This window comes from Tilletiopsis washingtonensis (genome assembly GCF_003144115.1).
Source record: "Tilletiopsis washingtonensis strain MCA 4186 unplaced genomic scaffold FA09scaffold_7, whole genome shotgun sequence".
NCBI lineage: Eukaryota > Fungi > Basidiomycota > Exobasidiomycetes > Entylomatales > Tilletiopsis > Tilletiopsis washingtonensis.
The window spans coordinates 71,005-92,324 of record NW_020312004.1 but is presented as its reverse complement, the minus strand read 5'-3'; the positions used below and the strand labels follow the sequence as shown (position 1 = coordinate 92,324).

General features: G+C 69.9%; 4 protein-coding genes across 4 annotated transcripts in view; 2 read left to right on the top strand and 2 right to left on the bottom strand.

The window, feature by feature from the left end:
* Positions 1-971, top strand: part of FA09DRAFT_306467 (GroES-like protein) — a 2,066-nt gene extending 1,095 nt beyond the window's left edge. The window contains exons 2-4 of the mRNA XM_025740532.1: positions 16-322; positions 423-447; positions 527-971. Coding sequence (XP_025599270.1) covers positions 16-322; positions 423-447; positions 527-707 — 513 coding nt within the window. The 3' untranslated portion in view covers positions 708-971. The remainder of the gene's footprint in view (positions 1-15; positions 323-422; positions 448-526) is intronic.
* A 61-nt stretch (positions 972-1,032) lies between these two features.
* On the bottom strand, positions 1,033-2,862 carry FA09DRAFT_359600 (hypothetical protein; the record flags this gene model as incomplete). Its single annotated transcript, XM_025745133.1, has 2 exons — positions 1,033-2,738; positions 2,802-2,862. 2 exons carry the CDS (start codon positions 2,860-2,862, stop codon positions 1,033-1,035), a joined length of 1,767 nt encoding a protein of 588 aa, XP_025599269.1.
* Positions 2,863-3,157: 295 nt separating this feature from the next.
* FA09DRAFT_359599 (midasin) lies at positions 3,158-19,906 on the top strand (the record flags this gene model as incomplete). Its single annotated transcript, XM_025745132.1, has 7 exons — positions 3,158-3,519; positions 3,587-5,113; positions 5,173-9,243; positions 9,294-11,091; positions 11,150-12,472; positions 12,525-19,070; positions 19,129-19,906. 7 exons carry the CDS (start codon positions 3,158-3,160, stop codon positions 19,474-19,476), a joined length of 15,975 nt encoding a protein of 5,324 aa, XP_025599268.1. The 3' UTR covers positions 19,477-19,906.
* FA09DRAFT_359598 (hypothetical protein) lies at positions 19,383-20,259 on the bottom strand (the record flags this gene model as incomplete). Its single annotated transcript, XM_025745131.1, has 2 exons — positions 19,383-19,998; positions 20,084-20,259. The coding sequence occupies 2 exons, from the start codon at positions 20,257-20,259 to the stop codon at positions 19,713-19,715; spliced, it is 462 nt and encodes a 153-aa protein (XP_025599267.1). The 3' UTR covers positions 19,383-19,712.
* Between the last annotated feature and the right edge of the window lie 1,061 nt (positions 20,260-21,320).

Here is a 21,320-nt window from a genome sequence, read left to right as displayed (position 1 = left end):
CCCGCGCCTCACCAGATGGCCTCCTACCTCGGCGCCACGGTCATCGGCACCGTCTCTACGGCGGCCAAGGCCTCCCTGGCACAGGCCGCCGGCGCCACACACCTCATCAACTATGCCGACGCCTCCGTCTCGGTGGCCGACGAGGTGGCGCGCCTCACGCACGGCGCGGGTGTGGCCGCCATCTTCGACGGCGTCGGCAAGGACACGTGGGAGGATGACTTTAAGATGATTGCGCGCAAGGGCACCATCGTCACGTTTGGCAATGCCAGCGGCGCCGTGCCGGCCTTTGCGCCCCTCAAGCTGGCGGCCAAGAACGTCAAGGGTGAGTAGTGCTGGGTGGGGCGAGCAGCGCGCGGGGCAGGTGGGGGCGAGCCCCCTTCTTGCGACGAGCCGGCCGCTGACCCACTCTCGGCACCCTTCAGTCTGCCGTCCCACTCTCGGCAACTAGTGCGTATTCGCGCCCCCCCCCCCCCCCTCTTTCTTTCTACCTTGCTCACCTTTGCCCCCTCTTTCTTCTCCCGCCCAGCGTCTACACGCGCGAAGAGACGGAGCGCTACGCCGCGGAGCTCTTCGCGCTGCTGGCGCAGCACAAGCTGACGCTGCGTGTGCACCAGGAGTACGCCTTCTCGGTCGAGGGCGTGCGGCAGGCGCAGGAGGACATTGCGGGACGCGGCACGACGGGCAAGCTGATTGTCAAGGTGGCGTGAAGGGGGGAAGCATTTGCAAGGGCGCCACAATGGAGGGACAACAAGGTGGGCGCAAGGGGAGAGAAAATGCAGATGCCCCCCCCTCCCCTCCCCCCCTCCTGTGCAAGGCCTGACCACGGCGCGCTGCGCCCCAAGACGAAGACGCGTCTCGAGAGACTGGTGCGCCCCTGGCAAAGGGCCCTGATCCCTCGCGCAGCTGGTCCGGCAGCACTCATCTGCATCCGGCGCGGCGCCCGCGGAAAAGGCGGAAAAGAGCGCCGCGGGGGGAGGGGGGGAGGGGGAACAAAGCGACGACAGGTTTGGCTGATGGGTGCATTCGCGAAGTTCATGGCTCTGCGTGGGCCTCCTGCTCCTCTGCCGCGGCAGGCACGCGCAGGCTCGCCGCCAGCTTGCGCATGCCCTCGGCACACATGCGCAGCGTGTGCCGCGCCTTGGCGCTGCCCTCTTGCGGCTGCGGCGGCTGCGCTGCTGCTGCCTGCTCCTGCGCCGCCGCCGGTGTGCGGCAAGGGAGCGCTTGTGTCGGCGCCGCGTCGGCGAGCCGCACGCCCAGGGCCGCCGCGAGCTCTGTGGCCGCAGCGACGTAGGCGGCACAGACGGATGCGGTGTCTTGCGTCTCCTCCTCCTCCGAGTCGTCCGCCTCGGCCTCGTGCCCCTCCTCTGCCTCCTCTTCACGCGCGACTGCGGCAGTGGCGCCTGCCTCCGCCTCCACGTCGGAGCCGGCGTCGGAGCCCAGCGACTCGAGCTCCATGCCATGCGCGCCGCCATACAGCAGCGCCGCGACGACGTCGTCCTGGCGCTCTGCGAGGCGCTGCGCCTGCGCGTCGAGCGCGTCGAGATCCAGAGCGTGCGCGGCGGCGGCTTGCGGCGACGTGGCTGCGGCGCTGGCGGCGTCGCACGAGGCGGCCGAAGGCGCAGCGAGCGCCACGCGGCCCGCCGCGCGATGCAGAATGCGCCCGAGCTTCAGCAGCGGCACGTAGCGGCGCGCCTCGCGCTTCTCGGCGAGCGTCAGCTGCATGTCTTGTAGCCCAGCCAGCGGATCCTCGTCGTCGTCGTCGAGCTGTGTTGATGGCGCAGAGGGTGCGGCGCTCACGACTGACGCGGCCGCCTTGTCGTCGTCGTGCTCATCGTCCTCCTCCACGCCGGCCTCACTCTTCAGCTCCTCCCAGCCATCGTCCATCACCTCCTCTCTCTCCCGCCATCTCCGCGCGAGCGCCTCGCGATTGTTGCGCGGCATCTCCTTCTGTGCCTCGTCGCACGCCGCCCACACCTTGGCCGTCGCCTGCAGCGCCTGTTCGCGCGCCTGTGCCGCACTGGCGGCCGCGGCGGCGCGCTGCTGCGCACGCAGCATGAGCCGCCGCCCCTCTGCGCGCGCCCGTGCGGCGGCGGCCTTGGCGACGGCGGCGTGCGTGCGCTCGTCCATCAGCGCCGTGAAGAGCTCGACGAGGGCATCGAGCACCGCCTCGACGCGCTGCGCCAGCGCCTTGGCAAACGCCTGCCCGACGCCCAGGCCCGCCACCTTGCGACTCTTGCCGCCCGGCGGCAGCACTCTGCCGCCCAGGGCCTCGACCTCGTGCGCGATCCGCGCGCGCTCCGCCTGCTCCTCTGCGCTCGGCGGCGCGTCGAGCGCCACGCGCACGTCTGCGTCGCGCGCGGCCTTTGCGCAGAGAAAGGCGAGCTTGGGCAGCACCTCGTGCGCCAGCGTGTCGAGCTGCGCCTTTGCGGCGGCCAGACTGGCGCCGTCCATGCCGGCGGTGGCCGACGTGCTGCTGCTGCTGCTGCTGCTGCCGTGCGCTGGCGGCGCCGGCTGCCGCGCGCCGCGCCGCAGCGCCAGCGTGAGGGCCGAGGCGCACTTCTGCGCGACGTGCAGCAGCGCCAGCACGTCGGCGTGCAGCTGGCGCGAGAGCGAGGCGTAGAAGGCCGGCGCCGGCAGCGCCGAGGAAGAGGCATGCACGGCGGGCGCGTGCGCCTCGTGCAGCGACGCGAGCGACGTGGCGAGGAGGATGGTGAGGCGGAAGAGCGTGCCTTGCACGTCTGGCGCGCGCGCGCAGTCGGGATCAGCACGAGTCAGTGGAAGGCGAGGCAAAGAGCACGCACCGGCGTCCGTCACGAGCGCCGCCTTGGCAGGCGCAGCAGCCGCTGCTGCCTTGGGCGCCATGGCGAGAGGGTAGAGGAGGAGGTGGCAGGAAGGAGGAGCAGCAGCGAGGTCGCGCGAGCGTGGGACACTTGCCGAGCCGCGCCGCGCCAATCTGGCGGCACGTGCCGCGCCTCCACCGCCAGAGCTCCGGCCGCGGTGGCCGCGGAGGGCGATTTTTGCCGCGCGAAGGAGGCCGCAGGGCCCTGAAGCGCGGTAAGCCATGCTGACACCGACCGCCGCTTCCTCCTCCTCACCTTCATCTTCTTACACCTCAAGCAGCCTGCAGCGAGAGCAGCGAGAGCCAGCCGCTGCCACCATGTCGGCCTCCGCGCTCTCCCTCGATCTGCGTGACGCCTCGCTGAGCCTCGTCACGCTCCTCGCGCCGCTCGCCCTCGCGCCCTCGTCGGCCCTCGCCCTCGTCGAGCAGTACGCGCACGCCTCGGCGCCGCGTGCCTCGGCCGCGGCGCTGCTCGACGCGCTCGCCACGCTGCTGCTCGAGCCGGCATGCACGGCACACGTGGCCGTCGCCTGCGAGCCGCTGCTGCCCGAGCTGCTCGCCCGCGCCCTCGACCGCCTCTTCGCGCAGCAGCAGCAGCGCCCCAGCTGGACGCAGCCGCAGACGCACGCCGCGCTGCATGCCGTGGCGCGCCTGCTGGGCGCCTTTGAGGCGCTGCTTCCGTGAGTGCCTCTTGACCGCACAGCTTCGCTGCCTGGCGCTAAGCCTCAGCCTTGCCCCCCTCTGCAGCGCAGCGTCCCGTCTGCTCTCCGCGCCCTCGCTCGCTGCCGGGCCGCTGGCCGACGTGCCAGCCGACAGCGCGGCGCTCCAAGCTCTGCTGCTCTCCCACTTCCGCCTGCTGCGTGCCGCGCCCGCGCTTCTCGCCTCGCTCTCGCCGCACTGGTCCTCCACGCCGCTTCACGCGCTGCTTGCCTCGAGCAAGCACAGTGCGCCCACGCGTCTGCTCGCGCTCGCCGTCTTTGCGGGCCAGCAGCGTATGCCCGAGGCCGCAAGGCTGGAGCTGCAGCAGAACTTCATTGGAGAGTCTACCATGCTTGGCGTCGAGCAGGAGCAGCAGCAGATGGACCATGACGGCGTCGCATCTGCCGCTGCTGCAGATGCCCATCTGGAGATCCGAGACGCAAACGGCGCGCTCGTCGAGCAGCTCGATGCCTGGCTGTTGACGCTGCAGGAGATGCGTCGCTGCGCTGCTCTCGCTAGCGCTGCAAGGGCAACAACGCGTGTTCATCGCTCCCCTGATGAGCCCGCCGAGGGCGCGCTGAGCGCGGCCGATCTCAGTTCGCACGTCGTCAACATCGGCGGCGTCCTGCTGCTGCGTCCCGATGCGGCGCCGTCGGCCACGCCGACGAGCGCGCCTGCATTCGTCGAGACGGACGCGCTGCAGCCGGTGCTGTGTGCCCTCGCGCAACGCATGGGCTCTCGGCTGCCCGTGCTCCTCTCCGGCCCCGCTGCGAGCGGCAAGACGTCGCTGCTCGCGCATCTGTGCGCGCAGCTGCACGCCGCAAGCGCCAGTGCCTCCCTCCCGCTCCTCTCGCTGCAGCTCGGCGACCAGTCGGGCATCGACGCCAAGGCATTGCTCGGATCCTTCGTCTCGAGCTCCACGCGACCCGGCACGTTCGAGTGGGCCGAAGGCGCCCTCACGCGAGCGCTGCGCCTTGGTCTCTGGGTAGTGCTGGAGGACATCGACCGCGCCTCAAGCGACGTCTTGGCCGTGATTAAGCCCCTCGTCGAGGCGCTCTCGCCGGCGAAGCGCATCGGAGATCGTCCGTCGCTCGATCTGGGCTCCAGAGGCAGAGTAGTCGCCGGCGAGGGTTTCGCGCTCTTTGCGACGCGCGCCGTGGCGGGCCACAACGCGGCGCCCGCGACGTTCCTCAGCCATGGACACTGGAGCGAAGTCTTCATGCCCGCGCCCAGCGCTGCAGACGTGCGCGCCATCCTGCAGCACACCTTTCCTCGCCTGGCGGGCACGCGTGATGCGTCCTTGGCGCGCCTCATCGCGGCATGGGAGGCCGTGCGGCGTGTGACGAGCGGCAAGGTCGGCACCTCGACGGGCGGCACAAGCAGTGCCAACCCGAGTGGCAGCCGCCGAGCCGTGTCGCTGCGCGACCTCGTCAAGTGGTGTCGGCGCGTCGAGGCGCTGCTGCACGTGGGCAATGCAAGTGCGCCCGCCAACACTGCGCCGTTTGAGAATCAGGTGCGGCAGGAGGAGATCTTCGCTGAGGCGTGCGATGTCTTCTTGGGCGCGCTGGCTCCTCCGTGAGTCGTGCTCGGGGTCTCCGTATGAGCGCGACCGCTGACCATCCCTTTTCCTGCAGCGCCTCGATGCTCGCGTCAAGTACCGCACAGAGCAGCAGTGCACCCGTCGATGCGTCCTCGAGCGGCGCAGATCAAGCGTACAGCGGCATGGTCGAGGCGCTTGCTGCCAGCCTGCACGTCAGCCCCGAGCGAGCCTGGTGGGCCTTGCGAGGACGCACGCCCGAGCTGGCGCTGCTCTCCTCGGAGACCTCCCTCCCCGGCGAGCGAGCTGCAGCGTCGAAGCTGCGCGTCGGGCGCGTCGAGATGGAGCGTCTGCCACAAGGCGCTGCCGCAGGCGTGGTGCCCGTCTCGCGCAGCTTCGCCATGACGAGGCCGGCCGCGCTTCTTGTGGAGCGTCTTGCAGCGTGCGTGTCGCAGAGCGAGCCGGTGCTGATGGTGGGCGAGACGGGCACGGGCAAGACGACGCTGGTGCAGCATCTCGCCTCGTTGCTGGCGCGGCCCCTCGTGGCGCTGAACCTGAGCCAGCAGACCGAGAGTGCCGACCTGCTGGGTGCATTCAAGCCTCTGGACCCCAAGCTGCCAGCGACGGAGCTGCACAACGAATGGAGCGAGCTCTTCGAACGCACCTTCTCCTCCCGCCGCAATGCGCGCTTCGTCGATGCGGAGCGCAAGGCGTTTGGCTCGGGCAAGTGGGCTCGCCTGGCGGGCCTGTGGCGCGAGTCATCTCGCATGGCAGCGACGCGCAAGAGACGCAGCGAGGCGCCTGTCGCGCAAGAGACAGCGTCCGATGAGCATGCTCAAGCCGAGGCCGACCGCAGCCAGAAGAAGCGCCGCACCGCCACGGGCAGCATCGAGGCGACGCAGGCGCAGCAAGAACGTGAGGCCGCCCTCGATGCCGCCTGGAGCGACTTTGCGGAGCGCGCGCGGCGCTTCGAAACGCAGCACGCGGCCAAGCGGCGCAACCTCGTCTTTGCCTTCGTCGAGGGCCCGCTCGTGCGGGCACTGCGCAGCGGCGCCTGGGTGCTGCTCGACGAAGTCAACCTCGCGGCGCCCGAGACGCTCGACTGTCTCTCTGCCCTGCTGCAGGCGCCCGACAGCTCTGTTGTGCTGACGGAGCGCGGAGACCTCGAGCCTGTGCCGCGACACCCGGACTTCCGGCTGTTTGCCTGCATGAACCCGGCCACCGACGTCGGCAAGAAGGACCTGCCCGCCAGCCTGCGCAGCCGCTTCACAGAAATCTACGTGCCCAGCCCTGCGGCGGATCGCGAGGCGCTCGTCAGCATCGTCGACAAGTACATCGGACAGCTGTCGCTCGGCGATCGCTCGGCGGTGATGGACGTGGCGGAGGCGTATGCCGAGATCCGTGCCCTCGTCGACCGCCATGAGCTCGCCGACGGCGCCAACCAGCGGCCGCACTTCTCCATCCGCACCCTCTCGCGCGCCCTCACCTTTGCCGCCGACGTGGCGCCGACGTACGGTCTGCGCCGCGCGCTGTGGGAAGGCTTCGTCATGGCGTTCGTGCTGCTGCTCGACGAGGCCAGCGCAGCGAGGGTGCACGAGATTCTGCAGCGCCGCCTTATGGCGCGTGCCAAGAACGTCAAGGCGGCGGCGTCGTTCGTGCCCCCGGCACCGGCGGGTGCTGCCGAGGGCAAGTGGGTGCAAGTGGGCGCCTTTTGGCTTGAGACTGGTCCGCTGCCCATCGACGCGGCAGAAGACTACGTCTTGACGCCGTCGGTGCAAGCCAAGCTCGTTGGCCTCGGCCGCGCCGTCATCACGCGCCGCAACCCCGTGCTCATCCAGGGCCCGACGTCGGCGGGCAAGACGAGTGCCATCGAGTACCTGGCGCGCCGCACGGGACACCGCTTCGTGCGCATCAACAACCACGAACACACCGACATCCAGGAGTACCTCGGCTCGTATGCCTCCGATGCAGACTCGGGCCGTCTCGTCTTCCACGAGGGCCTGCTTGTCCGTGCCCTGCGCAACGGTGACTGGATCGTGCTCGACGAGCTCAATCTGGCGCCTACCGACGTGCTCGAGGCGCTCAATCGCCTGCTCGACGACAATCGCGAGCTTGTCATCCCCGAGACGGGCGAGGTGGTGCGCCCGCACCCGCACTTCATGCTCTTCGCCACGCAGAACCCGCCGGGCCTCTATGCCGGGCGCAAGATGCTCAGCCGCGCGTTCCGCAACCGCTTCCTCGAGATCCACTTTGACGACGTGCCGCAGCCGGAGCTCGAGCTCATCCTCACGAACCGCTGCAGCATTGCGCCCTCGTACGCCAGCAAGATCGTCGCCGTGTTTGTGGAGCTGCAGAAGCGCCGACAGGCAGGCCGTGTCTTCGACACCAAGCAGGCCTTCGTCACGCTGCGCGACCTCTTTCGCTGGGGCCAGCGCGAGGCAGTCGGCTACCAGGCACTGGCGGAGAACGGCTACATGCTGATTGCCGAGCGAGCACGGCGCGTCGACGACAAGGTCGTGGTGCGCGAGGTCATCGAGCAGGTGATGCGCGTGCGCCTCGACGAGGCCAAGCTCTACGACCTGCGCGATGCATCCAACACTCCGGCTGCTGCGCGCATCGGCGAGGAGATTGCCTCCGAGCTAGTCGGCAAGGCGGAGGCATCAGGCATCGTCTGGACCGACGCCATGCAGCGGCTGCTCTGCCTTGTCGCGGCCGCACTGCGCTACGACGAGCCCGTGCTGCTCGTCGGCGAGACGGGCTCGGGCAAGACGTCCGTCTGCGAGCTCCTGGCTGCTGCGTTTGGCTGCCGCCTGCATGCCGTCAACTGCCATCAGAACACCGACACGGCCGACCTGCTTGGCGGTCAGCGGCCACTGCGCAACCGCGCCGCCGTGCAGAGCGCCAGCCGAGCGACGGCACTCGAGGTGCTGCTTCGCCTGGATGCCGCTTGCACGCTCGACGCCATGTCCGACCTCGAGCAAGTCGCTGCCGCCCTGTCCCGCGCGCTGGCCGCATGGCCAGAGGCGGACGAGGCGGAGCGCAATGGCTGCGCTCGTGCCGAGGTGCACGCTGCGCTGCAGGGCGTCAATCGCGCCATGGCGCTCTTCGAGTGGCACGACGGCCCGCTGGTCGAGGCGATGCGGCAGGGCGACCACCTGCTGCTCGACGAGATCTCGCTGGCTGACGACAGCGTGCTGGAGCGTCTCAACAGCGTGCTCGAGCCGGGCCGCACGCTCGTGCTGGCGGAGCGCAGCGGCGCCTCGATCGACGGCACCAGCGCGCTCGATGCGGCGCAGCTCAAGGCGCAGGAGGGCTTCCAGGTGCTCGCGACAATGAACCCCGGCGGCGACTACGGCAAGAAGGAGCTCAGTCCGGCACTCCGCAACCGCTTCACCGAGATCTGGGTGCCGCACGTCGATGCGCGCGCCGACCTGCTGCGCATCCTGCAGGCTCGCTGGGCCACGCCCGAGCTGCACTGCTGGAGCGAGCCGCTGCTTGACTTTGTCGACTGGATCACGGCAGAGGTCGGAGGCCGCGAGCAGGCGAATCTTGGTCTGCGCGACATTCTTGCCTGGACGGCATTTGTCAATGCTGCGACGGCGTCCGGTGCGCTGTCAGCGCCTGATGCATTTGCTCAGGGCGCCCTGCTAGCCGTCGTCGACGGCATCGGCGCACTCCCTGCCACGGCAGCCATGTCCGCAGCGAGCATCCAGGCGCTGCGGCGGCGCTGTCATGAGCGCATTGCGCAGCTCGTCGCGCCGCACGTCTTCGACGTCTCGGCCGCGAGTCTGCTCGACGTGCAGTCTTCCGCAACCACCTTCAGCATCGGGCCCTTTGCCATTGCCAAGGTGCCGCAGGCGGATGCCGCTGCTGCCGTGCCCTTCAGCTTCGCCGCGCCGACGACGGCGGCGAACGCGATGCGCGTGCTGCGTGCGCTGCTCGTGCCGACCAAGGCGATTCTGCTCGAGGGCAGCCCGGGCGCCGGCAAGACGAGCCTGGTCGCCGCACTGGCCAGCGCGACGGGCAACGCGTTGACGCGCATCAACCTGTCGGACCAGACGGAGCTCGTCGACCTCTTCGGCGGCGATCTGCCGCTCGAGGGCGGCGCTGCGGGCGAGTTTGAATGGCGCGATGCGGCGTTCCTGCGCGCCATGCAGTCTGGAGAATGGTCAGTCGAGTGATTGCGGCGTGCTGCACGGGCGCTGATGCGCTCCTCAGGGTGCTGCTCGACGAGATGAACCTGGCCTCGCAGACGGTGCTCGAGGGCCTCAATTCGTGTCTCGACCACCGCGGCAGCGTCTACGTGCCCGAGCTGGGCCGCTCCTTCTCCAAGCACCGCGACTTCCGCATCTTTGCGGCGCAGAATCCGCAGCAGCAGGGCGGCGGGCGCAAGGGCCTGCCCAAGTCGTTCCTCAACCGCTTCACCAAGGTGTTCGTCGAGGAGCTGCGCGCCGCCGACATCGAGATCATCTGCGCCCACCTCTACCCCGCCTTCGACCGGCAGGCGCTCGGCCGCATGATCGAGTTCAACGCCCGCCTGCACCACGCCACGATGGTGCAGCACAGCTTCGGCCGCGCAGGGGCGCCCTGGGAGTTCAACCTTCGCGACCTGCTGCGCTGGCTCGGCCTGCTGCACTCGAGTCTCGGCCTCAACTGGCGCCGCGCGCCGATGGAGCACCTCGCCAACCTGTACCTGCAGCGCTTCCGCTCCGAGCGTGACCGGGCCGCCGCGGCCGCGGTCTTCGAAGCCGTATTCGGGCACGCACCTGCGACGGCTGCCCGGCCGCAGCCGTCGATCACGCCCGGCCACGTGCAGTTCGGACACGCAGTGCTGCAGCGGCTGCGCCAGCCTCTGGCCGACAGCCGCCGGCTGCTTCTGCTGCCCGAGCACCTGGCTGCGCTTGAGACGCTGGCAGACTGCGTGCAGATGAACTGGCTCGCCATTCTGGCGGGCCCCGGAGGCGCGGGCAAGACGAGCGCGGTGCGCCTGCTTGCCAAGCTCGTCGGGGCACACCTCGAGGAGTTCTCAATGAGCTCGGGCGTCGACACCATGGACTTGCTCGGCACCTTTGAGCAGGCCGATCCGCAGGGAGTGGCTCGGCGCTGCCTCTCGCAGCTGCATGCTTCGCTGCAGGCGGTCGTGCCCGCAGCGTGGGCATGCCCGCCCGAGCACTTCGACTGCGTCACTGCTGCATTGGCAGAGGTGCAGTCCGCCCTGGCCGCCCTGGCCGCCGCCAAGGACAGCGTGCTCGATGCCGAGACGCTACTCTCCGCCTGCACTCGCGTGGACGCCGCCGGCCTGCTCGATGCAGCGGGAGTCGCCGCTGCGGCCGAGCTTGCCGAGGTGCTGAGCGCTACATCACAAGCGCCGGGCCGCTTCGAATGGCGAGACGGGCCCCTCGTGCGCGCCATGCACAGCGGCTCGTGGCTGCTGATCGACGACGCCAACCTGTGCTCTGCGTCGGTGCTCGACCGCCTCAACTCCCTCTTCGAACCCGACGGCACGATTGTCCTCAGCGAGCGCGGTGTCGTCGACGGCGCCGTGCCTGTCATTCGGCCGCACCCGTCCTTCCGCGTCTTCATGGCCCTCGACCCGCGGCAGGGCGAGCTCAGTCGGGCCATGCGCAACCGCGGCATCGAGATCTACCTCGATGCCGCAGCGGGCTCGGCCTTTGAGCTTGCCTCTGCGACAGTCAGCCAGGCGCGCACCGACGACGCCCAGGTGTCGCGCGAGCTCGTCGTCGACGACTCAGTCGTCGCTGCTGCGCTGCTTCAGAGCGCTCCGTGCGCCCTGGCCGCCGAGTCGCTCGAGACAGAAGCGGCCCTCGTGCAGGTCTCTGCTGGCCTGCCGCGCTCGAGTCTGGCGCTGGCCACACGTGTCACTGCGGGACTGCAGGAGGACTTTGCGTCTGCGCTGGCGGGCGTGCGCGAGCATCCGCTCATGCTCACTGTCGAGCGCAGCAAGGCACTGCTTGCGCAGCGCCTCTTGTGCAGCGGCGCCTTCCTTGACGAACAGGTGAGTCAGATCCGCTGCTTTCCCGTGACTGATACTGACTCACTTTGCGCTGCTTCAGGGTCCGGACCTTCGCCTGAATGCGGCCGCTTGCGACGACAGCAGCGAGCAGGCCGACATCGGCCTGCGAGTGGAGCTGCTCGTGCGGGCGGCACACCGCCTCGCCGAGCTCAGCCGGACCGCTCATGCAGCCGCGGGACGCACTGGAGACGACCTGAGCGTGCTCGACATCTCTGCGCTGACCATGGCCGGCCACATCCTCGAGCACGAGGCGGAGCGCGTGGCCCAGGCCGGCGCGCTCTTCCCGCTGGCCGTCGGCATTGCGCTGGCGATTCGCGACCAGATCGCGGACGCGAGCCTCGTTCTGCCATTGCTGGAGCACCTCGGCACGCTGCTCGACCAGTCGCTTTACCTCGTGCGCTCGGCCGCGACAAGCACGCACTTCGACTACTCGTCGACGCAGGTGGCCGTGCGGGCCATCTCGCTGCTGCTGCAGCGCCTCGCGGAGGGTGGAGCCAAGCTCGGCGCGTCTGTCGCGGCCGCCGTGCAGGCCCTCGGAGGCGACGTGGCGCTCAAGTCTGGCTTTGCGATGCAGCAGATCTGGACCATGTGCCTGCCTCGCGTGCAGGACGCAGCCGCGGCCGACCTCTCTCGCCAGGTCGAGCAGCTCCTCGCGAGCGCACCTCGTTCTGCGCTGTCATCTGGTGCGCTCCACGAAGCTTCGGCGTCGAACGTGGCTAATCCGTCCTCGCCCTCAGAACTGACGAGGAGCGCAGTCGACATCGCCGCGACGCTGATGCTCGACTCGACAATCTGGTCCGAGGCCCAGCGCAGCGAGCTGTTCCAGCTTGCACAGCGTACACTTGGAGCGCTGGAGCCGCTTGCCGACCTGCCGCACATCGCCGAGGCTTCAACTGCAGACCACACGCACGATAGCCTGGCGCTGACGGCGCTGGAGCTTGCCGTCCAGAGCGCAGTGCAGAAGCGCTCTGCAGTGACGAGCACGACCATCAAGCGCGCTGCCGCGCTCTCGCAGTTACTGCTCGCCTCGGCATCGTACCCGATCGAGGCTGCCTTGGCGCAGCGCAAGCTTGAGTGGGCGCTCACGGCGTCCGGCGTCTCGGAGCCACTGTCCGCGCCGGATCTCGCATGGGCTCATCGATTGTGGGCCACCGACACTTCGAGTCCTGCCGACCTGTTCCGCCCGATGATGCTGCGCGCCGCGGTGGCCACCAGCCTCGAAGGCCGCACATCGCTCGACGCGTCCATCGCACATCAGGCAGCTGCCGCCAGACTCGCGTCGCTGTCGGGCGTCGCTCTGCTGACCACCTCGCCCAGCCGCGCCGAGCAGGTTGCCCGTGGTCTGACTGCCTTCGTTGCGCAGGTGAGTAGCGCCTACACACCCACTAGAGTCTCCCAGCTGACCCTCCGCGTAGCTCACTGGCGCCTTGCGCGAGGCTCTACTGGCTGCTGGTGCTTCGAGCGACCACGTCGAGGCACTGCTCAGCGCACTCGGCGCCGAGCAAGACGTGCAGGCATTCAAGACGCTGGCCGCCGAGGTTGCGCAGCAGCTCGATACTGCTGTGCTGGACGAGGCGGAGCGTGAGATCCTCGGACAGTGGTGCGGCGCTCTGCAGCAGGCATGCATAGCTCTCGAGCCGAGCCGTGACCTCGTCGCGCTCGGCACAGCGTGGGCGCGGCTCGCCACTGCCACGCTGCAGCTTTACCTTCCCAGCGTTGCCGTTGACCCGCTGGCGACGCAGCGCACGCACGAAGCGCTGCTGGACATCGAGCGCGAGCGCATCCAAGGCCGCGTCAACGTGGCTCGCCAGGTTGAGCGCAGCGTCACCGGCACCGAGACGAGCCCCTTCATCAGCTCGCTGCTCGACGCTTTGACCCGGAGCACCGCTCGGAGCTCCGGTGCTGCCCAGCCCGGACTGTCGCGGCAGCCCGACCTGGCCCAGCTGACGGCGCTGCACAAGGAGCTCATCGCCTTCCGCCGCGACGTCATCGCAACGAGCAAGGTCGAGCACCTCGTCGGTCTGCTCTCGCAGGATGCCAGCGAGCAGTCAGATGCGCAAGAGGCGTCGTTGCAGGCGACCGTCAGCAGCTTCCGCCAGCGACTGCACGCGCGCTACGGCTCGCTGCAAGACCTCATCGACCCCTACGTGCTCGCGCTCGACCAGCTGCAGCTCGGCCTGCGCACCCTCCGCCAGGGTGCGGCGCTTGCGGCCCGCACGGCGGCATCGCGCAACCACGCACGCATGCTCGACGCCCTCGTCAGCTTCCCGAGCAGCCAGGCCACGGCGCGCTACGCGCAGCTGGACCTGCCTGTGCGGCTCAAGGCCGAGTCCAAGATGAATCCGCTCGCCGCGCCGCTGCTGCTCGCCGCCGTGGGCAGCATCGCCTCGGACGTGCAGGCCGGCGTTGCATCGACGGGCCTTCTGCGGCGTCTCATCCGCGTGTACGACCAGCTCTACCAGCTCTGGGTGCTGGACCGCGAGCGCGAGCGCCGCGCCAAGGAGCAGGAGGCCAGCTTGTACAAGTCGCGGCGCCAGGACGACCTGGTGCAGGACGAGACTGCGCTGGAGGAGGAGGAGTTCCTACAGCTCTTTCCCGAGTTCGGCGACGTGCTGCACGACTCGGACGCCGGCAAGCCCAAGCAGGACTCGGACGCGTCGGCCGCCGGCACGTCGATCAAGAAGCAGCATGTCCAGCAGCTCTACCGTCTGCACCTGCAGCTCTTTGCCTCGCACAAGAGCAGCGCACGGGCGCAGTTCGAGACGAGCCGCCTCGACGTGCTGCAGCGCATCATGCAGCTGTCGTACGACGTGCTGCCCGAGTCGCTCGACCGCAGCAGTGCGGCGCTGCAGATCAAGCTGCTCGCCGCCAGCGCCACGGCAGCCCGTCAGCCCGACGCCCCGCGCGCCGACTTCTACACGGAGGCCGACCGGCAGGAGACCAGCAAGGCAGTACCCATCGTGCACCGTCTGCGCTCGCGCCTCGATGCGCTCATCCGCGAGTGGCCCGAGCAGATGGTGCTGCAGCACATCCGCGAGCGTTGCGACGCCATTCTGCGCCTCGACGCCAACAGCCCTGTGGCCAAGGTGCTTGCCGCGCTCGAGGGCCTGCTCGTCCACACGGAAGACTGGGAGGGCTATGCCAGCTCGGCGACGAGCCTCTCGGTGAACCGCAGCGAGCTCTCGGCGCAGCTCATCGAGTGGCGCCGCCTCGAGCTTGACTGCTGGGCCCGATTGCTGCAGGTGCAGGCCGAGCGCTTCGAGGAGTCCGTCGCCGAGTACTGGTTCCAGCTCTTCGAGGTCGCCATCCGCGGCATGCAGGCGGCCGTGGCCCAGGGCGCCGCGACGGCCGACGACCACGTCCGCAAGCTCATCGCGCTGCTGGACCAGTACGTGCGCTCGAGCACGCTCGGCCAGTACGGCGCACGCCTCGACCTGCTGCGCTCCTTCTCGCGCTTCCTCGACCTGCTGCTCGCAAGCGCGCCGTCGGAGGAGATGCGCGGCATGGACCGCATCGCCACGGTGCTCGCCAACGTGTGCGCCTTCTACGGGCAGCTGCAGCACAAGGTCGACGACTCGATGAAGCGCCAGCGCGGCGTGCTCGAGAAGGAGATCCGTGACTTTATCAAGCTGGCCAGCTGGAAGGACGTCAACATCCACGCGCTCAAGCAGAGCGCGCTCAAGACGCACCGCAAGCTGCATCGCTGCATCCGCAAGTTCCGCGACGTGCTGCGCCAGCCCGTCGATCCGCTTCTCGCGGCGGCGATGGACAGCGCGACCGGCAATGCCGAGGCGAAGACCTTTGTGCAGCTCGCCAACGGGCTGCACGCTCGGCCGTCGTACGCCAACGTCGAGGTGTTCGCCTCCGCCGCGGCTGCGGTTGCGCGCGGGGAGGAGACGCCGCAGCATCTGCTCGACCTGCCGCGGACGCTGGCTGCGCTGCACAAGATGCTCGACAGCCGGCTGCTGCCGTCGCTGCAGCTCTCGGCCACCGAGGGCATCGACGATCTCGCCGGCTCCATCGTGTCACGCGCCAGTGCGCTCGCCAAGGCCACGCCGGCGACCGCCACCGAGGAGAACACGAAGCTCATCAAGCAGCTCACGTCGCGCAAGCGCAAGGCGTGGACGGACCTGCTGCGCGAGCTGCGGCGCATCGGCCTGCGCTCTGCGCTCAAGCCCGAGATCGTCGCCCGCCAGCAGGACGCAGCCTATGTGTACACGCAGCGCATCCCCGCCGTGGAGCAGTGCACGTCGCTCAGCACGCGCACGCGCCTGCACGAGGCCGAGCGCTACCACCACCGCCTGCTCGCTGCCCTGCCACGGCTGCGCGAGTCGATCCGCACGCGCACCGACGAGATTCCCGTGGCCGAGCTGCTGCGGGGCATCGCCTTCGTTGAGCACGGCATGAGCTTCGCATTCGCAGAGCGTGCCCGCCTCGCGTCGCTGCTGGGCCAAGTTGCGCGTCTCGACCGCATCGTCGAGCGGCTGCAGCAGGCTCAGCAGCCGGCTGCTGCGCTGAGCCCGTGTGCTTCCGACTCGCTCGCCAGCGTGGAGGCGCTCAGCGACGGACTGCGTCGCCTCTCTGCGGCTCTCGCCGAGCTCGCCGACGAGGCGCCGACGCACCTTCGCCTCTCTGTGATCAAGGCGGGCCACGACGCCACGATTCTCACCCGCACGCGCGAACTACACGGCCGCGTCGATGCTCTGTCCGTACGCGTCGAGGCGTTGTCAAGGGACCTGGGCAGCGGTGCCACCTTTACTGCGCCGAACGAGCAGGGGCTCGTGCACGAGTGCGCTGCCGTCTTCGTCGAGGCGGCCACCACGATGGCGTCTGCCGCCATCGACGAGCCCGCTCTGGCCGCGCTCTGCCAGCCAGTGGCCGACTGGGCCAGACAGCTCGGCGCCGCGGCTGTCACGCGCTGTCTCGCTGCGCTGGACGCCGACACAACGAACGGCGTCGTGGCAAAGCAGAGCGACGTGGACGCGCAGGCCGACCGCATCATCTCGTCCGTGCTGGTCATTGCACAGGACGTGCGCAAGAGCGCAGAGGCACGGCCGGCGCTCAACGCCGAGGAGGAGGATCTCGAGGACGATGCGGTGCTGCACGCGACTGCCCAGCTTGCCGACGCGCAGCGCACGCTCCGCCTCGACACGGTGCTGGGCGAGGTCTCCACGCTCTTCTCGCTCATCGAGCCGCACGCTGGCCTCGCTCCGGCGGCGCTGTCCGCCACGCTTGCGCGCGTCTCGCCGTTCCTGGCCGAGTACGCGGCGCTGCTGGATGCGCACCTCGGCGCTGCGGCGCTGTGGTACCGCAGCGTGCTCAAGCTCGTGCACGTGCTGTGCGCCACGGTCAGCTCGCTCGTGCTCAAGGGCTTCTGCAAGCCGCCGGAGGACGCGGGCAGCAAGGACGACGCCGGCGGCGACGGCGGCGAGCAGCTCGAGGGTGGCACGGGCCTGGGCGACGGCTCGGGCGCGCAGGACGTCACGGACCAGATGCAGGACGACGAGGTGATGGAGGAGCTGCAGAAGGACGACGCCGTCGACGCCGACGACGGCGACAAGGACGAGACGCAGCGCGAAAAGGGCGCGCGCGAGCAGGAGGAGGACTTTGGCGGCGAGCTCGAGTCCGTCGGCGGCGACGACGAGGGCGAGGGCGACGAGGCCGACGACGACAAGGACGACGCCGCGGAGCCGCCGGACCTCGACGAGCACGTCGGCGACGTCGATCCGCTCGACCCCAACGCCGTCGACGAGAAGATGTGGGACGGCGGCGACGACGAGGCCGAGCAGCGCGACGGCAAGGACGAGACGGACAAGGACCTCGGCGACGACGCGGGCGCCGAGGAGGACACCGTCGCCAAGGACCGCCAGCAGCAGCAGCAGCAGGCCAAGGCGCAGGACAAGCAGACGAAGGACGCGCCGCAGGAGCAGGGCGACGAGCAGGCGGAGGACGCGCCCGAGCCCGAGGCCGGCAGCGAGGGCGAGGAGCAAGACGACGGCGCGGGCGAGGACGAGGCGATGGAGGAGCAGGAGGACGAGCAGGGCAGGCCCGGGCTCGGCCGCCAGCTCGACGAGGAGGCGGGCGAGGCGGACAATCTCGACCTCAACGACGACCTGCAGATTGACGACGACGACGCGGGCGGCGAGAAGGACGACGACGACGGCCTCAGCGACATGGACCTCGGCGGCGACGACGAGCAGCCGCCGCAGCCCGAGCAGCCGCCGCAGGGCAAGGAGCTGACGCCCGACCGCGAGGAGCTCGAGAAGCTCGCGGACCAGGACGTGCCCGAGCCGCAGGAGGATGCCGAGGGCGAGGTGCCGCGCGATGCGGGCAACGAGGCGGGCTCGGACGACGAGGGCCCGGACGACGAGGGCGACGACGCCGAGGTCGACGAGGCGCTCGCCGAGCAGCAGGGCGCTGCGCCGCAGGACAGCAGCGCGCCGGCCGACAGCGCGCCGCTGGACGACAGCGGCGAGCCGCCCGAGGGCGGGGACGCCGAGCAGGGCGACTCGGCCATGCAGGAACAGTCGGCACGCGCCCAGCAGGGCCGCCAGACGCACGCGCCGCAGCCCACCGACGACGCTGCGGGCGAGCTGGAACAGAGCCAGGCGGACACGCAGGGCGAGCGGCGTCCTGATGCGAGCGTGGCCGACGCCGCGGCGGCGCCCAGCGGCGAGCGGCAGGAGTCAAAGGACGCGATGCCGGAGCAGCCCGACGCGCAGGCCGACGGCAGCGACACGAACCCCATGCGCAGCCTCGGCGATGCGCTGCGCGACTTCCGCCGCAACCTCGACGCGATCGAGGAGGCGGCCGACGCCGACGAGGAGCGGCGTACGGACGAGGCCAAGCCCGACGGCGAGGCCATGCCCGAGACGGGCGAGGTGGAGCACGTGCGCGAGGGAGACGACACGGACATGCAGGCCCTCGGCGCGGCTAAGGACGACGAGCAGGCGCAGCAGCGGCCCCAGGGCGGCATCGAGGACGAGGAGCTCGGCGCGGCCGACAAGCCGCCGGGAGAGGAGAACGAGGCCCTGCTCGAGGCCGAGCGCGCCCTCGACCCGGCCCAGATGCCGCCCATGGACGCCGAGGCTGCGGCGAGCGAGGAGCCAAAGGCGCTCATGCCCTCCGACGTGCGCCCCAAGGAGCGCCGCGCTGCCGGCAGCGCCGCACAGCAGGGCGAGGCGCCGGGCATGGACGAGACGGACGAGCCCGACGCCGCTTCGCGCGACGCGCAGGACGGCGACGTGCCGCGCGCCGAGGACGAGGAGATGGCGCCGCTGCCCGAGGAGGAGCGCCTCGATGATGGCGCCGCCGACCTCGAGGCGAGCCTGCTTGCGCTGCGCGAGGCCGACGCCGAGGAGCGCGCGGCGCGCGCCGCCGACCTCTGGCGTGCCTACTCGGCGCTCACGTCGGACCTGTCCTTTGGGCTGTGCGAGCAGCTGCGCCTCATCCTGGCGCCCACGCTGGCCACGCGCCTCAACGGCGACTTCCGCACGGGCAAGCGGCTCAACATGCGCAAGATCGTGCCGTTCATCGCGTCCGACTTTGCCAAGGACAAGATCTGGCTGCGGCGCACCAAGCCGAGCGCGCGCGAGTACCAGGTGCTGCTGGCCGTCGACGACAGCCGCAGCATGGCCGAGAGCCACAGTGCGCACCTGGCGTACCAGACGCTGGCGCTCGTCAGCGGCGCGCTGGGCCGCCTGGAGGTGGGCGACGTCTCGATCTGCCGCTTCGGCCAGGCCGTCGAGACGCTGCATCCCTTTGGCCGCGGGCCGCTGGGCGATGCGCAGGGCGCACATGTGCTCGAGAAGCTCAGCTTCGAGCAGCGCGGCACGGATGTGCTGCGCCTCGTCGAGCATTCGCTCAAGACGCTCGAGACGGCCCGAGAGCAGCGCGCGGCGTCGGCCAGCGCCGCCGAGCTGTGGCAGCTCGAGATCATCATCTCGGACGGCATCTGCCAGGTGAGCGCCGACTTGTGTGCCTCCGACGGCGCCATCGCTGACCCTCCTTCTCTGCCAGGACCACGAGCGCCTGCGAGCACTGCTGCGCAAGGCCGCCGAGCAGCGCGTCATGCTTGTGTTCGTCATCGTCGACTCCCTCCAGCAGGGCCTCTCCAAGACCGCGCCCGCCGCGTCGTCGGGCACCTCGACGCCCAGCGGCGCCGACGCTGCGCGCAACTCGATTCTCAGCATGAGCAGCGTCAGCTACACGACCAACGCCGCGACGGGCAAGCTGGAGCTCAAGATGGAGCGCTACCTCGACTCCTTCCCCTTCGAGTACTTTGTCGTCGTGCGCGACGTCGATGCGCTGCCCGACGTGCTGGCCGCGACGCTGAGGCAGTGGGCCGAGCGCATCCGCGACTCGTAGCAGCGCGCCGCCCCGCCCTTTCCCAAGACCCTGTTCCCGCCTCGCTTCTACCTCATCTCTCTAGACTAGACCCACTCATGTTCCCGCCTCTGCACATGTACCACCACCATCTGGCGCGGCTGCGTCGAATTAGAAGAGTTCTCATTACCGACGCTTCCGAGTGCGCGCGCACACCATCGTGCGGCTCAGGTATCATGACTGCATGATGCAGCAGAGGGCGACGCACGGCGGCACGCCTAGATCGTGCTGGTCGTGTTCTCGGCCGGCTGCGTCGTCTTGTTGCCGCCGCCGAGGTTGCGGATGGAGTTGACGCTGTCCTTGACCTCCTGCACGCCCTCGCGCGCCACGGCGTTGTGCTGCGCGCTGGGCTCGGCCTGGCCCTTGGCGGCCAGGTCGGCGTCGCGCTGCGCCTGCCGCTCCTTGCTCGTGCCGCCGCGCGCAATGCCCTCGCCCGCCTGGTCGAGGCCGTCGTTGATGGCGCCGCGGATCGTCTCGCCGGCGCCGTGGGCGGCACCGAAGATGCTGCGCAGGGAGGAGGTGAGTGTGCCGTGTGCGGGTGCTACGCCGTGCTGCTGCACTGCCGTGCCGGGCGCGCAGCTCGACTCACCCCTTGATCGTCGTGCCGAGGCCCGAGGCGACCTTGTTGGAGTTGGCGCTCGTCGTCGTCTCGGTCGACGTGCTGGTGGTGGTGGCGCTGGCGTTGTCGGCCAGCGTCGACTCGGCCGTGCCGATGGTCGACGAGTCGGCGGCGCGCGGGTGCGAGGTGAGGTTGGCGTCGGACATGGTGCTGTGTGGTGTGATGAGTGGCTGAGGCTGTGGTGGTGGGAGGAGAAGTGCAGGCGAAGCGGCGCTGGCTGGCTTATGAGGTGACAGGCCCGCGCGCGGGGTTCGGCGCGGGTCCAGAGCTCGGGCCGTGCTGACGTCATGCCGTGCACGGCCGCCTGGTCCAGCCCCAGGCTGCAGACGCTTGCTTCCGCTCACCGCTCAGCGGTCGCCGCCTCCATTCCCTTCTCGCAGCGCCGCGAGCATGTTGGAAGCGAGACGCCTGCAGCAGGTGCCACCAGCAGCAAGCGAACGCACAGCTCGAGCTGCAGCGCTCAGCACCAGCGCTGGAGGTGGGACGGCGTGGAGGGCCGAGGCGGGCAGCGTGGAGGCGCGTGAGTGCCGTGGGAGCGCGTTGCGCCGAATGATCTCGCGCCAGGCCCGTCGGGAGTCGGCCCAGGCTTTTTGCCATGCAGGCATCTCATCCGCTCTCCTCTGCTCGGGCGCCCTTGGCGCTCGGCATTCTCTCCTGCGCTGCGTCTCGCTGGCTTCTCGAAGGCGCTGTCAAGACACGAATTCCATATTCGGCGCGTCTGTCTGTACCATCGACTTGGGCCGCTCACGAAAGGAGGCGACGAGAGGTGGCCGCAGCGAGGACAGACGGAGGAGCAGATCTTCTTCTCGGCCGGGACCTGAGGTCCAGCGAGCTCCCGCTGGACTAGCTGAAGCCGCTGAAGCACGTCTCGAGCAGCACAGCGGCTGGCTTTGGAGCGGAGAGGCACGGCGGGCGCCGTCTGCGTGGGAGAGGCGCCACGCTCGAGCTGACCGGCGGGTCGACGTCGGGCGCGTGAGCAGCGTGCGCGTCTCCTTGGCGAGCGAACGTGCGCACGGCGCCGGCGCGACGTTGTGGCTGCGGTGCCGCCTCGAGCCTCCGCTGCTGTCGGGCCGCTGCCGCAGCGAGAAGACGGCTCCGAGCGGCGCCGACGCCTCGTCGACGCCTCGGTGCTCTCGCCGTCGTGCAGCCGCAAAATGAACGGCGAGACGACGAGCGGGAGGCTTCGAGACGGCTGTGCAGCAGCATG